The sequence below is a fragment of the Pollachius pollachius genome (assembly GCF_949987615.1).
Source record: "Pollachius pollachius genome assembly, chromosome: 6".
NCBI classification, from domain to species: Eukaryota; Metazoa; Chordata; class Actinopteri; order Gadiformes; family Gadidae; genus Pollachius; species Pollachius pollachius.
In genome coordinates this window covers 10,936,727-10,950,093 of record NC_136939.1, presented here as the reverse complement: position 1 = coordinate 10,950,093, position 13,367 = coordinate 10,936,727, and the positions used below count along the sequence as shown (strand labels likewise).

The window sequence follows — 13,367 nt, the reverse complement described above, 5'->3', positions numbered from 1 at the left end:
TGTCAAATCACCCGTAATTCCTCAATCAAAACCTTTTAAGGTGACAAGAGAAAAGTGTCGCCATCCTGCTGCAAATTTATTTTAACACAGAATCAAATAAGAGAGAACGAGAGAGAGAGAGAACCTCATGACAGCTCATTTTAACAATTTGATGCCAAAAATATAGTCATTAAGCCACACGGCACCGCCATACATATTTTCCGCCAGAAATGTTCCTTTAGCTTAAGAACAGAACTAGTAAAAAAAAAAAAAAAGGAATGTTTGCTCTCAAGAGGGAAGACGCGTATAATTACCAAAACGGCTGCTAAATTCATTAGTCTGCATTCATTTACAACTGAACAATGGATTAACAACATTAACATAAACCACTTGCTGCAACACCTGATTTGCCTGTTAAATCCTGTCGCAATTCCCCTGGGGCGCAGGCATCTGCGAAACAATGCAAATGCTATGTTTGTTACCGACGGCTTGGCTGGCTGGTCCAACGACAACAGACAGCAAGCAGTTACTGTTTCCTTGAAAAACCTGTAAATAAATATCCAACTGCTCACAAACAACCAGAATGTTGCTTTAGGAGGGGTTTTTTTTTTCACTGGCAGGGAGTGTTGATTGCGTGGATTACCTTCGATTGACGAGTGTTGACGAACAGGGTATTGATTTGCATTTGTTTCTCATTTGCTGTCTGTCAAATGTTGCCCAGTTTCCGCCCCCCGCCCCCGATGGAACCAATCTCTCCTTTATAAACATATCATAACATGCTTTAAACCTCAAGATGCACAAAGCACAAACTATTATTCATAAGCAAGCTTAAAAAAAGAACAGACAATACAAAAAAAAAAACTAAAAAACGATCTAATCTATACCTACGTAATAAGCGACTAATTGTGGCTGCGGTCTCGTAGGGGCAGACGTTCAGAGGTCATTATGTGTGCCCTGTGATCTGGGGCCGGGGGATAATAGGGTGTGATTTGACACAGCGGCCAGAGCCGGGCCCCACATTGTTCTCTCCGAGGGTCCCTGCCGACCGCGTGCTCCGCTGTCGTTAAATAAGGAGGAGAGGCCCCGGGGGGGAGGGGCCGTGGGATGGGGAGTTGGGAGGCAGGGTTAAACTCTTCCTCCACGCCACCTGTTGTCATCTCCTCTTGACCCCCTTCCTGCATCCAGGCACACACACACGCGCACGCATTCACAGACACACGCACAACAGACACACACACACACACACACACACACACACACACACACACACACTAGGCTCGTTCTCCATGGTCTGGGGTAATTAATTCATGGCTATCCTCTGGGGGGTGGGGGGTGGTTGGTCCTGGGGCCAGGCTCAGTGACCAACAGACGGCCGTCATTCGGGGGGGGGGGGGGGTCACCCCTAGGCCGCTGGCCTCACCCCGGCCATCTGATCCCCCCCCTCCCGTAAGAGCCACTGGTGCTACTGTCCTCCACAAAGCTAATTGGACTTTGCAATCCCTTTAGTGAAGCATGGGCACACACACAAACACACACTTCATGATAGGAAGGAGTGAGGGAGGGAGGGAGGGAGGGAGGGAGGGAGGACGGAAGGAAGGAAAGGAGGAAGGGAGAAAAGAAGGATGAAAGGAAGGAAGGAAGGAGGGAAGGAAGAGAGGGAGGAAGGAAGGACGGAAGGATGGAAGGAAAGGAGGAAAGAAAGGAAGAAAGGATGAAAGGATGGAAGGATTGATTGAAGGAAAGGAGAAAAGGGAGGAAGGAAGGATGGAAGAAAGGAAGGAAGGATGGAAGGAAGGAATGTAGGGAGGCTGGGAAGGAGGGAGGGAAGAAGGGATAAAAATCAACGGATAAACAGACAGACAGACGGACAGACAGACAGACAGACAGACTTACAGACATGACATATGGACATGACCAGACAGAAAGATAAAAGAACATATGTGAGAAGAGCATTTTCTTTCCAAAGATCCTGCAAAGAGATTAGTGGGAAACGAGCAGAAGTAAACAACAAAGTCTGGTCAAAGATGGCCCAGTCATAGACTCTACAATCCAAGGACTGGTTGTTTACCAAACCTCAAAGTGTATTGCAGCTATACTTTTACATGACATTATTTGACAAATAATCTCTTAGTTAACCTAAAAGTGTTCCCACTTCCCTTCTAAGAAGTCATGACCATGGACTGATAGCACAAACAGTACTAGTACTATTTGTTTTTTCCGCAGAGAGCCAGAGTCAGAGAGAGAGAAAGCAAGAGAGAGAGAACGCAAAAGGGGCAGAATCTGGCACCACTGTACACCGCAGCATGTATCACAGAGACCTTGGGTGTCCTGACTGGAGGAGGTTAATTACAGGTGTGGGGACAGAGAGAGAGAGGGAGAGAGAGCGCGGGGGGGGGGATGGCCGCCAGCAATCTGTGGCAGTAGAATGGGGGATTCTCACCCAACCGCCAAGTCCAAACCTCAAATCCTTTTTCCCATTTCCACCAAATCCATAAACCCTGAAATCCATTTCTCCGCCCGCTGTCTCCGTGATCAGGTGTGACAGGTGTTTGTGTGTGTGTGTATGTATGTGCGCGTATGTGTGTGTGTGTGTATGTGTGTGTGTGTGTGTGTGTGTGTGTGTGTGTGTGCGAGCGAATGCCTGTTTGCATGTGTGTCAGAAAAAGGACAATTTGCCTGGGACTGTGCTCTTCAGCTGTTATATTCCTCCCACTGACGAGCATGATGTGCCACACAAATGCATACACACACGTAGGCATTCGCACGCACGCACCCACGCACGCACACACGCACACACGCACACACACCCACACACACACACACACACACACATTAATACACAGGCAGAAAGCGTAGGGGGTCTCAGCTGGATACAAGCTACCCCTTCACCACCAGCACCTCCCCCCCCTCACCTGTTCATTCTCAGCATTCCAGCAGCTGACATGTTGAACCTCCAAGCAGTGACCTCCCCATAACCTTCAAGGGTGGGGGTGGGTGGTGCAGAGTGGTTGGGTTGCTGGGGGGGGGGGGGGGGGGTTCGGGACAGCCTTTAGGGGAGGCGTTGTTAAGGCTTTCACACAAAGAACCCCCATCCACAGACCGACAGACAGACAGACAGACAGACAGACAGACAGACAGACAGACAGACAGACAGACACACACACAGGCCCCCCTTCCTAGAGGTAATGGAAGTTCATTCTGTTTAACCCCCCCCCTCAGAAAGACACAGCGGTCCCATTTCCCCCCCCACCCCGTTGGCCGTCGTGAATATTCATGAGCCATAAAGTCTGTCGGCAGGGAGACGGCGTGGTTGCTGTGGCTGCCATAAAGTACCCTGCCTGCCAGAGGTATAAAAACCAGGCGGACAAAGCGAGCCGAGCCCCAGAGACGGAGAGCTATATCTGAATGTCAAACCCACAACGACCCCGTCTTGGTCCTGAGGCGACGGCCCTGTCTCGGTCAGACTCACTCAACGCTTCCATTGTTCTCTAATGAGCGCAATCGCTTTCCTCGCCCACGCATTCCCCCCGCACTAAATTAGTGTTTAAACATGGGTTTTATGTCACACGTCGTCCAGGCCTTACTTGACACTAAAGTGTGTGGTTTTGGGCAGGGAAGGGGGTGGGCAGGGGGGATATGTGTATATTCTTGTTGTGCTTCAGGTTGACAGATTCCCATATCCGGTATGTTGTGTTCAATGATTTACTTATTGGTAGCCACTGAGAGCTTGCACTTTGTTGGCAAGACAGAGCTGAGAGAGCAGTACCTTTGATGTAACTGCCAAAGAAAGGGTTCCCATTGATGCTGGAATGATGGCATATTTACTCAACGAAAGTCAACATTTTAAAGATTGACTCATAATTAACGAGTAACAAAACTGAAAATGAACTTAAAGTCCTATCAGCAGTCCTGTGGTGCAAATTGACTATTTAATCATCTTAGACTTCGGGCCACACAGTATACTACATTTGAATCCCTCAAAAGATAGAACGATGATTCAAACCCCTAAATATTTAATTGCCTTTCTATCATTATTTCTCACACACACACACACACACACACACACACACACACACACACACACACACACACACACACACACACACACACACACACAAACACACACACAAACACACACAGACACTGAAGATGAAAGAAGCGAAAGCTCTTCAGATATTGAACTTTAAAATCCTGCACTCTCTCAATCAAATACCAAGACTCTTCTTCACTTCGCAATTTAATTCACACGATGCCCCCAGCACACACACACACACACACACACACTCACAAACACATACACACACACACATAAACACACACCTCCATACTGTCGCTGTGCTGGTAGTGGTGGTCCTGTGTGCTACCATGGCTGCCTGCTAGTCTCCTGCGCCAGCAGCAGATGGAACTTTAAAGGGTTAAGCCTTTTGAACCCCCTAGCTGCTAAACCCACTGTGTGCTGGCACACGTGCACGTGCCAAATGCGCACCCACACACCCAAACATGCACATCCACACACACACACACGCACAAACACACACACACACACACACACATACACGCGTGCACCTGCCTATTAGCCCTATATGCATTCAAGCCACCAGCTGGGTAGCAGAGTGACACCCAGCTACAAAGAGCACCCCCCTGCAGACTGGTGCAGACACACACGCACACACACGCACACATACACACACACACACACACACTCACACGGCTGAGGTCTGTTGTGTTATCTCTGGCCCCCAGCGGCACAAGCCAAAGAGTTGGCATTAAGATGACGTTGGCACATGTTGGTGTTTGTACCATGGTAACCCCACCTCCCCTCTCCACCAGCCTCCCTCTGTTCCAAGAGCCAGCAGAGCTAGAATGAGGCTGAGGCCTGTATGGCCATGCTGCAGCTTGCTTGTGTGAGTTTGTAAAGGAGTGATTGAATGAATGAGTGGGTGAGTTAGGGAATGAGTGAGCAAGCGAGTAAGAGAATGAACGAGTGGTCGAGGGATAGAGTGAGTGAGTGAGTAGGTAAGTGGGTGAGGGAATGAATGAGTGAGTGGGTGGGCGCGTAAGTGGGTGGGTGGGTGGGTTTGTGAATGGAACGGGTCTGTGAGTGAGTTGGTGGGTGAGTGGGTGAGGGAATGAATGAGTGAGTGGGTGGGTGCGTAAGTGCGTGGGTGCGTAAGCGGGCGGGTGGGTGGCTTTGTGAGTGGCATGGGTCTGTGAGTTGAGTTGGTGGGTGAGTGGGTAGGAGAGTGAGTGGGCGAGTGAGAGCGCGAGTGTGTGCATGCAGTGGGGTTATATACAAAAATATTGATAATGATAGGAACCACTTTTTGGTGTGTCTTGGCATGTGTGTATGTATGCTGTTTCCCCGAGGAACATGGTGTCGGTCATTGAGAAGGTGGAAAGCTATGTGGCTTGAGTATAAAAATACACAATCATCATACAAATACTTGATGGATAAACTAGGTGGACAGTGCCTTGAAAATACCATGATCTCCTCTCCGACGGTGAAGCCTTAATTTGAGCTCCTGTAGCCTATAGCGCATAGGGTACAGTGTAAAATCTCCTCCTGAGAGATTTCATGCTCTGCTTCTTAAAGCATGTAATATCCTAGAGGCTCACGCAGCAATAACACAACCAGAATCGGAGCACCCTTGGAAGCATAAGCAGCCTGGGTGACAAGCACATTTGATTTTCTAAGTAGGTAAGAGGCAGGAAATAACATGGGCACAGAAAAATAAGAGACGTTATCCTATTCCTGTGGACTCACGGACGGTAGGCCAGGTAAAAGCATAATGCAGTTCCACTCCTCCACCAACATTCAGTTTCTAAACCAAGCCATTATCTTATGATAACCCCATACTGAGTCTGTTAGCAAATAAAGAGCGAAAGGGCCAGGTGAGAACAGGGGCTGTTTCTTGATTCTCTTTGAGCGGTCTTGGTTTTAGCGGCCGGTCACCGCACAGCTCTGAGTGGTTGGCAGAGCAAAGAGAATGATTTATGTGGTGCTTTCCTCCATCTTTCTGGTAGAAGTAGTCAGGGGAATTCAGTCTGGTTATTAAGTTAGGTGCGAGCCCTTCAGCGAAAACTCAACGTCTGGCCTGAAGGTGTCTGAAAGTCTAGAGTTTCACTATTTTCTCATTGTGAGGGGGGGGCTGTTTTATTTTTTCCCCTGTCTTACCTTATCCAGCTGGATTGTGTTAGCGCAATGAAGAATTCCTGGAATGGCTAAAGTTTAAAGTGTGTACAGCGCCAGGGAAAGGTGATGGAGGAGGAGTGGAAGATAGGTGTTGTTAAGAAGACTTCATTGTCCTAGGAACGCCAAAATAACATATTTTCTCTGCGCAATGGCATCTCCTGCCAATTGGCCCTAATAGTGTTTATGAGTGTATTTGATGGAGCAACTCTGATTTTATTTAGAATTTTCTCTTCCACTGTGTTTTAACACCACTATCCTAACTCATTCTTTGCTTGTTGATAAGTTAACTTCAAAAACGTAGATACATCACATATTTTGAACTCACATGGTAGCAGTGTGAAGTTGAGAATATCTGAACGGGGTGAGTTGTTGTGTTCGGCAAGACAACCATCTGCTAGCGCTAGCTTTAGCTGGCAGCTAACATAAAAGCCTACAACTCTGTGTTTATATCCAGTGGCAACAGGTGGATCATCCCCCCCCCCCCCCAAAGGGGTCGATAGGTCTGGCCAGAGACACGTGGTCAAGGCAAGAAGAAGAGGAATCTCAGAAAGCTTTGTCAGGAACGTAGGGGGTTCATGTGTTAGTGTGTGTGTGTGTGTGATTACCTGTGTGTGTGCATGTATGAGTGTGTGATTGTGTGTGTGTGTGTGTGTGTGTGTGTGTGTGTGTGCGTGTGCGTGTGTGTGTTAAAGTATGGAGGGGATGGGGGTTGGGAGCTGTGTGTGGGGAAGCTAGATGGAAGGTGCCATGTGATTTGACACCTCGGTCGGGGGTCAACGCTGCCAAATAATGTCAGAGATAAGGAGGAGGAGTGTTGCTTGGAGTGTTTTTTACTGAGGGTGCAGTATGTCTGAAGAAAGACTAGGTTTTCAACCCTGCAAGTGAAAGACTGCAGAAACAATGCAGATACATGATACCAGCACCGGGCAATTTCTTTGCCTCTGAGCCAAACTTCTACTGAAGGAATGTTTCAGTATGTCCTTGTATCACTGTTTTCTCCATCGTTCTAACTATGTATCTTAAAAATATCTCTCTAAGAATGATCGCTAGGAATAACGTGGCAGCCTCTACAGTATAAACCAATTCAAATCCGATATATACAAAAGTATATCCACATAGAATTGTGTATGGCTTATCAATTCACCCCATGTCATTGCCTTCTCTTGAATTCACTTGGGTTACATGCCATACAACAACACATAACAGCAAGGTTGTGTCTTTTTGTCTGCCCACCGTATGACCACTTACTCAACGAATCGCCTTATTGTGTCAAACAATCTGGTCTCCATGAACACAAGATATATTGCTTCAATCGATTGCTTCAATAATCGCAAGACGATAAACAGAACGCAGAGAACACATCGGCACCGACATCCATTCACCGAATCCGTCGCTCGATCAGACTACAATGAGAAAAACGGCGGTCCACTCACTTGCCACCTCCAGCGAGGCGTTGCGGCTCACCGCCTCGCCCAGGTAGTTGCGTGCCACGCACACGTACACGCCCTCGTCGGGCTTGCTGCGGCGTCCGTGCACGATGCGCAGGAAGAAGAGCGAGCCGCTGGGCAGCAGCATGCGGTGCGAGCGCGGGTCCTCGCGGTCCGTCTCCACGCGCTCGCCGTCCTTGTACCACTCCACCATGGGTGACGGCCGGCCCTCCGCCTTGCAGTTGAGGGTGGCCGGCTCGCCCTTGGACACGATCAGGTCGGACGGGTGCTCCACGACACGGGGCGCTGCGTCCTCCAGTCGGGGACGAGATCCTGAGGGAGAACGAGAGGGTGGGGGGGGGGGGGGGGGGATAAGGGTGGTTAGTAACTGTTATGTTCGTTAACGTCATTTCATCCAGAGCTGGATTATGGATGTATGGGTGATGATAGAGATGCGATCTTTGGGAATTTGAGACGCTACGTAGTTGATAATTGGATAAATTTGACTAGACAGGAGTGGGATTTCACACCCTGTAACCATATCTGCAATGCTGGCATCGTCACATAAATGTCTTATTAACAGTGAAGGGGGTTACTGCTAAAACAAAGAACATCTGTGATGAGGAACTGACACTCACCGAGCTCTGTTGGTTCTGCTTGGTTAGTGCTTTGCGTTGTTAAACATTTAACATTGTGTGATGGCAAGGCACACGCAAAAAACTGCCTCACGAATAGCAGAGGTATCTTACAAAGGTATATTTATAGGCTGTAAAACGAAAGATTCAATGGCTGCTAGAAAAAAAAGTGCGGTCTTGTACTTGTGTGGGAGAAGGAGAGACTAAAGATGGACTAAAGTGTCCAAATCCACAGAGTCCTTTATAACATTCAAGCCACCACGGACTGTAAAGAAGCAAGTGGGCGGCTCCGGCAATAAATGTATAGAGCAACATTAAAAAACATTGGCATAGAGATTTGGATTCTCTTCTGCTCTCTTCCCCAAAACCTCTGAAATGGTTTTCATCTTCCGCCAAAGGCGAAGCAGGAATAAACACACACACACACACAGCACAACGTGTTCCCAGTGACAGGGGCATGAAATGTGGCTGCTTCTGTGGATGCATTCAATGTGTAAATCGAGCGGACGTCGGGAATGACACGCTCTATATGCAGAGCCTTTCAAAAACACACACATTCATCTCGCGGTGCAGATGCACTCTAATCAGAGAGGGGCACGGGAGATGAGCAAGGATTGTTTGGAGACGTTCAATTGTTGATGTCGGAAAACGCAGAGTAAACTTCAATCGAAACTTGCTTCGGCAGAGGTGTGAAGTATTTTGCACCTCGGTGTGTACATTGTTTAAAAATAAATGTTTATACTTTCGCATGCATTTGATGAAAATATATTGATTCATTTAGATGGTAACTGCACTGTGAAGCCGTTGCTATGCTTCGGAGTCCCCCGGTCACAACACATCGGGGGCTGAAAAGTGTTTTATTTATTTTCATTTTAAATAGCAGTCAGAAAATAAGGACCTGAGAGAACATAGAGAGAGGGGGACGGAAATTGCTTTTTTTTTTCTCCACCCTTTTACTCTTTCATTTTGAATGACAGTGTGTTATCTGCACAAATATGTATGGAGAGCCATAATTCTATAGCCGGAGCAACACAGGGCCAAACACACAGAAAATCCCACCGTAGGAGGAGAATGGTTTAGGAAAATACACCGTGAGATGAGCCTCTCACACTGGTGTTTTGAGGAGTAGCAGATTTGGTATGCTGCGCTCGTTATTATCGTAGCTTATAGGGTTACACATTTCCCACTCTGGCTGTCTTTTTTCTCTATTTTACTCCCTTGGTCTGTCACTCTCATGCATGCATGTGCCGTCACGTGCATGCACAGGAGCACACACACACACACACACACACACACACACACACACACACACACACACACACACACACACACACACACACACACACACACACACACACAACTCACACACAGTTGAAGAACAGACCACCAAACTCCTTCCTGCTCGTTCAACATGCCAATTTCACTTCAATCCCAGATGGGGGAATTCAACAGGAGGCATTTTCCTCCCCCCCAGGTGAAGGTGTGAGAGTAAAGTTCGAAGGTTCAAGCTTTTTCTGATAACAGCTGATAACGGACAGAGAGGAGGGGGCTGGGGTCACACCCGCTGGCTCCCACGCCCTTCACTCAAAGGGGGATAATAAATAGAAAAAGGACGGCTTCATCTCGGTGGCCATTAAGGACATGGGGAGATGGGGAAGCTAAGATAAGTGCTGCTTGCTGATGGGCTGACATTAAAGCAGCTTCCAGGGGGTTTCTCTGCTATCAAATACAATGCGATTTTCAAAGACATGGAAATAGGAAGATCAGACTGGGAGGAAATGGCCGTTGCTGTGAACGAGAACCAACCAACTGAAGAGGGTATTCAGACTGCTGGGGCTTCGGACACACTCAGCTTTGCTTTTTGCTGGCTCCTTATTTATTTTTCTCCTATAATTATTTTAAATTTGTCTGAAACAAACGACTAATTTATTTTATATGATTTGAGCCTGTTTTTTCTGTACCCGATTTTATTTCAGAAACAAACAAAAGGTGATCCTTTCAACCAAAACAGAACCAAGTAAAATGTAAATTAGCCGATTAAGGGAATCAATGCAGACAATTTCTGAACGTTTATGTATTTCAGTCACATTTAGTCGTTCTTTATTATTGTGTTTGTTCTGTTTTCCTAGTTTTATCTTTTTCTCTCTATACTCTGAATTTATTTGTGCTATAATGTCACAGGCGGCGGCAGCAAAATATAGCCTCATCTAAAACCAGGCAAGCAAGCGGTAAATCTGCCACAGGGCAACCCCGGCTGTCATAAAATTGTGTGTGACACAACAGAGGCTCCGAAAAGACATTCAAACCTAATGATGGCACCGGAGCGCTGGTGTAATCTTTACAGCCAATGTTCCTGTCTCCGACGCAACTGATTTGCACCACCCCTAACTCGACACTACACTACACCGCGAGAGGTACTTCTGATGATTCTTGGTTGGGTTTTCTATTGACTCTGTATCGTATCCAAGGCGTTTTAAATGAATAAACAGCAAATATTAGATACATAGTTATAAGTGAGAAGGTAGGAGTTAGGCATCTTGCTTAATGATGCCAGGTAGATTCGTTCTAGGATTCAAATACCCTTAACCCAAACCACGAGACGATCCCTTCCTCAGGAAGAATATGAATACAAATTAGCATCATCATGGTCATGGTTTTGTTAAGTGCTTTCCAGCGCTCCAGGGCTCCAAGTGGAGCAGCCCTGCCACAGACCCAGAATGGGTCACATCGTGTTCATCAAAATAGCTTTCAGGAGACATATGTATCATGGCCCAACCCTGGGCGTCTCGACAAAGACTTGTGCCACGGTTGAGAACACAGCAGGGCACAGCCTTTCAGAGCTGACTCATAAATGTTACAGACAACACGGCTAGGAACGAGCCATGTGGAAACGTTGAGCTGTAGAGCTTTCTAAAAGGGAGAGACCACCTTGGTGCGAGGGGGTGAGAAATATCGTCCAAACCTCTGAATGGTAGACTCGGCACGCAGCTCAGGGAAATATGACCGTGTTATGTAACACGGTCATACTGTCGCACAGTTTGGGCTCACACTGGAGTAAACACATGTACCGGTTGTTGTAACAACCCTATGACAAATTACCCACCCCCCCAACAACTAACCGGTTCCCCTCTCCCCATCCCTGTTGCACCGATCAACAGCTTCGTACTCAGTATCTCCACACTAAAATACATCTCATCTGTATCCCCCCTCATCAGATTTTTATACATACAAAACCATTACTCGTGTGAAGTGATTCACGCAGCTCGCACCCTCCTGCTTCAACACTAAGTGATAATACGCTGCGTGGTGCGGTAGCGAAGTGAAAGCGAAGCAGACCGACGACGGCGCAGACAGTCTGGAGGATGTGAACGGTTGCCTTCAAACCGGGGAGATGTTTAATGGGCCTGTCTGGAACCCCTCGGGGCCCGTTAGCTTCCACCCTGCGGTGCAGCATACAGCAGGGCAGGACCGGCGTTAGAGCTAGCGTGTGAGCTAATGAAACCGCAGGGGTAGTTTGGATTTTCTCACACTCAAGCAGAATCCGGACAGGCCAAGCGTGGAAACATAAAAAAGTGAATTATTAAATGAACCCAACCTTCTTTACATATTTTTTTATACAACCCGCCTGACTTTGCCAGACCAATTCGAAAATGTGTATTAGTGCGGAACCTCTCTCCGTTTATTTTCAATTTCCAAAAGGCGTTATCAACGGGCGCAGACCAAAATGCCTCTGGATGCAATTTGATAGACCTGCTACCCATTAGAGCAATGTAACGTGGGACACATCAGCGGCAGCCATCTTGGTTTATTATGAAAATGCCTCAATTGCTCTCTCATAGGTCTATTTCACTATACAGAGGGCTCCTCTTATAGGCAGCGTATCAAACCAGACCCATTTTAGATGAAAAAAAGTTCTGATTTGCCCAACCCGGGCGTCTGCTGGAAATCTGTCTGAACGGCAGGGGGGACGGACGCATATGCCACAGCAAATGGAACATGAGTTGGCAGTTTTGTCTGTTTCCAAGGCTCGCCCTCTCGTGTGATGGGGGGCAGAAAATCGCTGAAGCATAACCATCCTTCACCCCTTCCTCCCATTACCCGCAATCTATCGGCTACAAACCGACAAGTGTCTTGCCCTGGCCTGCCCTGCCCTGTTGTAAGACAAGAGGAGATCTACTCCTGCTGATCTCCAATGGCTTCCTGCCAGCTCCCCCATTTCACTGCACAAGCACGCACACACACACAGACAGTGGGCTGGGCACAAGTGGGCTTTCATCCCTAAGCAGATTTACATCCTCTGGAGAAGCAAGGGGATGACAGCACATTGCCCAACTTGCACCACAAATCACCATAGCACCCTTTAATATCCAGCCCATAGTCTGGCACATGGTACGAGTAAAAAGGCTTGTCGGGAAGGGTAGGTAGCCTGCTGCCTTTGTTTTGTAGAGGGACAAGGTCTACGTCGATTTGTTAATGAGTCTAGATGACATCAAAGGCAGCCACATTTGGGTGCTTTGAAACGCAAAAGCCGTATACTATACTGACACGTTAATGCCGTGTACGCGTGGCGTTTACATCACTTGAACACCATCTGAAGCACAAAGCGGTTTACCGTCATCGGTCAAGCAGATAACCGTCCGACTGAAATTAAAAGGCCCTGATCCCTAAATGAGTAATAAATCACACAATTAATCCCTTTAGAAGGGTAGTAAAGATAAGGATTTAAAGATTAAAAAAAACAGGTTTTACAAAAACATCTGCCACTTCTGATGGAGTGACATGGTCAGAGCTCTGATCGTAGTCTGACTTATGCAGATGTTTTTGGACAATGTTTTCTGAGTCTCGTCCGAACAAATACTAACAGCCCATTGGAATTTGCCCTGTTTGGAAAAGGCTTAATGAGTCAAAGTGTGTTTGAGACCACAATCAAGCACCACAATTGACTTTGGTTAGAGTTGACCAGCAGAGCTGGATCCTTGACTACCGATAAAAATACACCATGAATATTTTTTTGGTGTGCAGTGTTTTCTCTTCCTCTCTTTTTTCTTCACCGCAGCCATGGTCGATATTTCCTTCATGCAAAGTATTTTGTCGGTCGACATACATACTGCAACACCAAATCAAGAGTGAAAG

At 47.2% G+C, this 13,367-nt stretch overlaps 1 protein-coding gene across 1 annotated transcript in view; it reads right to left on the bottom strand.

The window, feature by feature from the left end:
* The window catches only part of robo3 (roundabout, axon guidance receptor, homolog 3), a gene marked incomplete at both ends in the record, with an annotated part of 132,158 nt that overhangs the window by 51,442 nt on the left and 67,349 nt on the right, over positions 1-13,367 (bottom strand). The window contains one exon of the mRNA XM_079739048.1: positions 7,606-7,932. Within this exon, the coding sequence (XP_079595174.1) occupies positions 7,606-7,932 (327 nt within the window). The remainder of the gene's footprint in view (positions 1-7,605; positions 7,933-13,367) is intronic.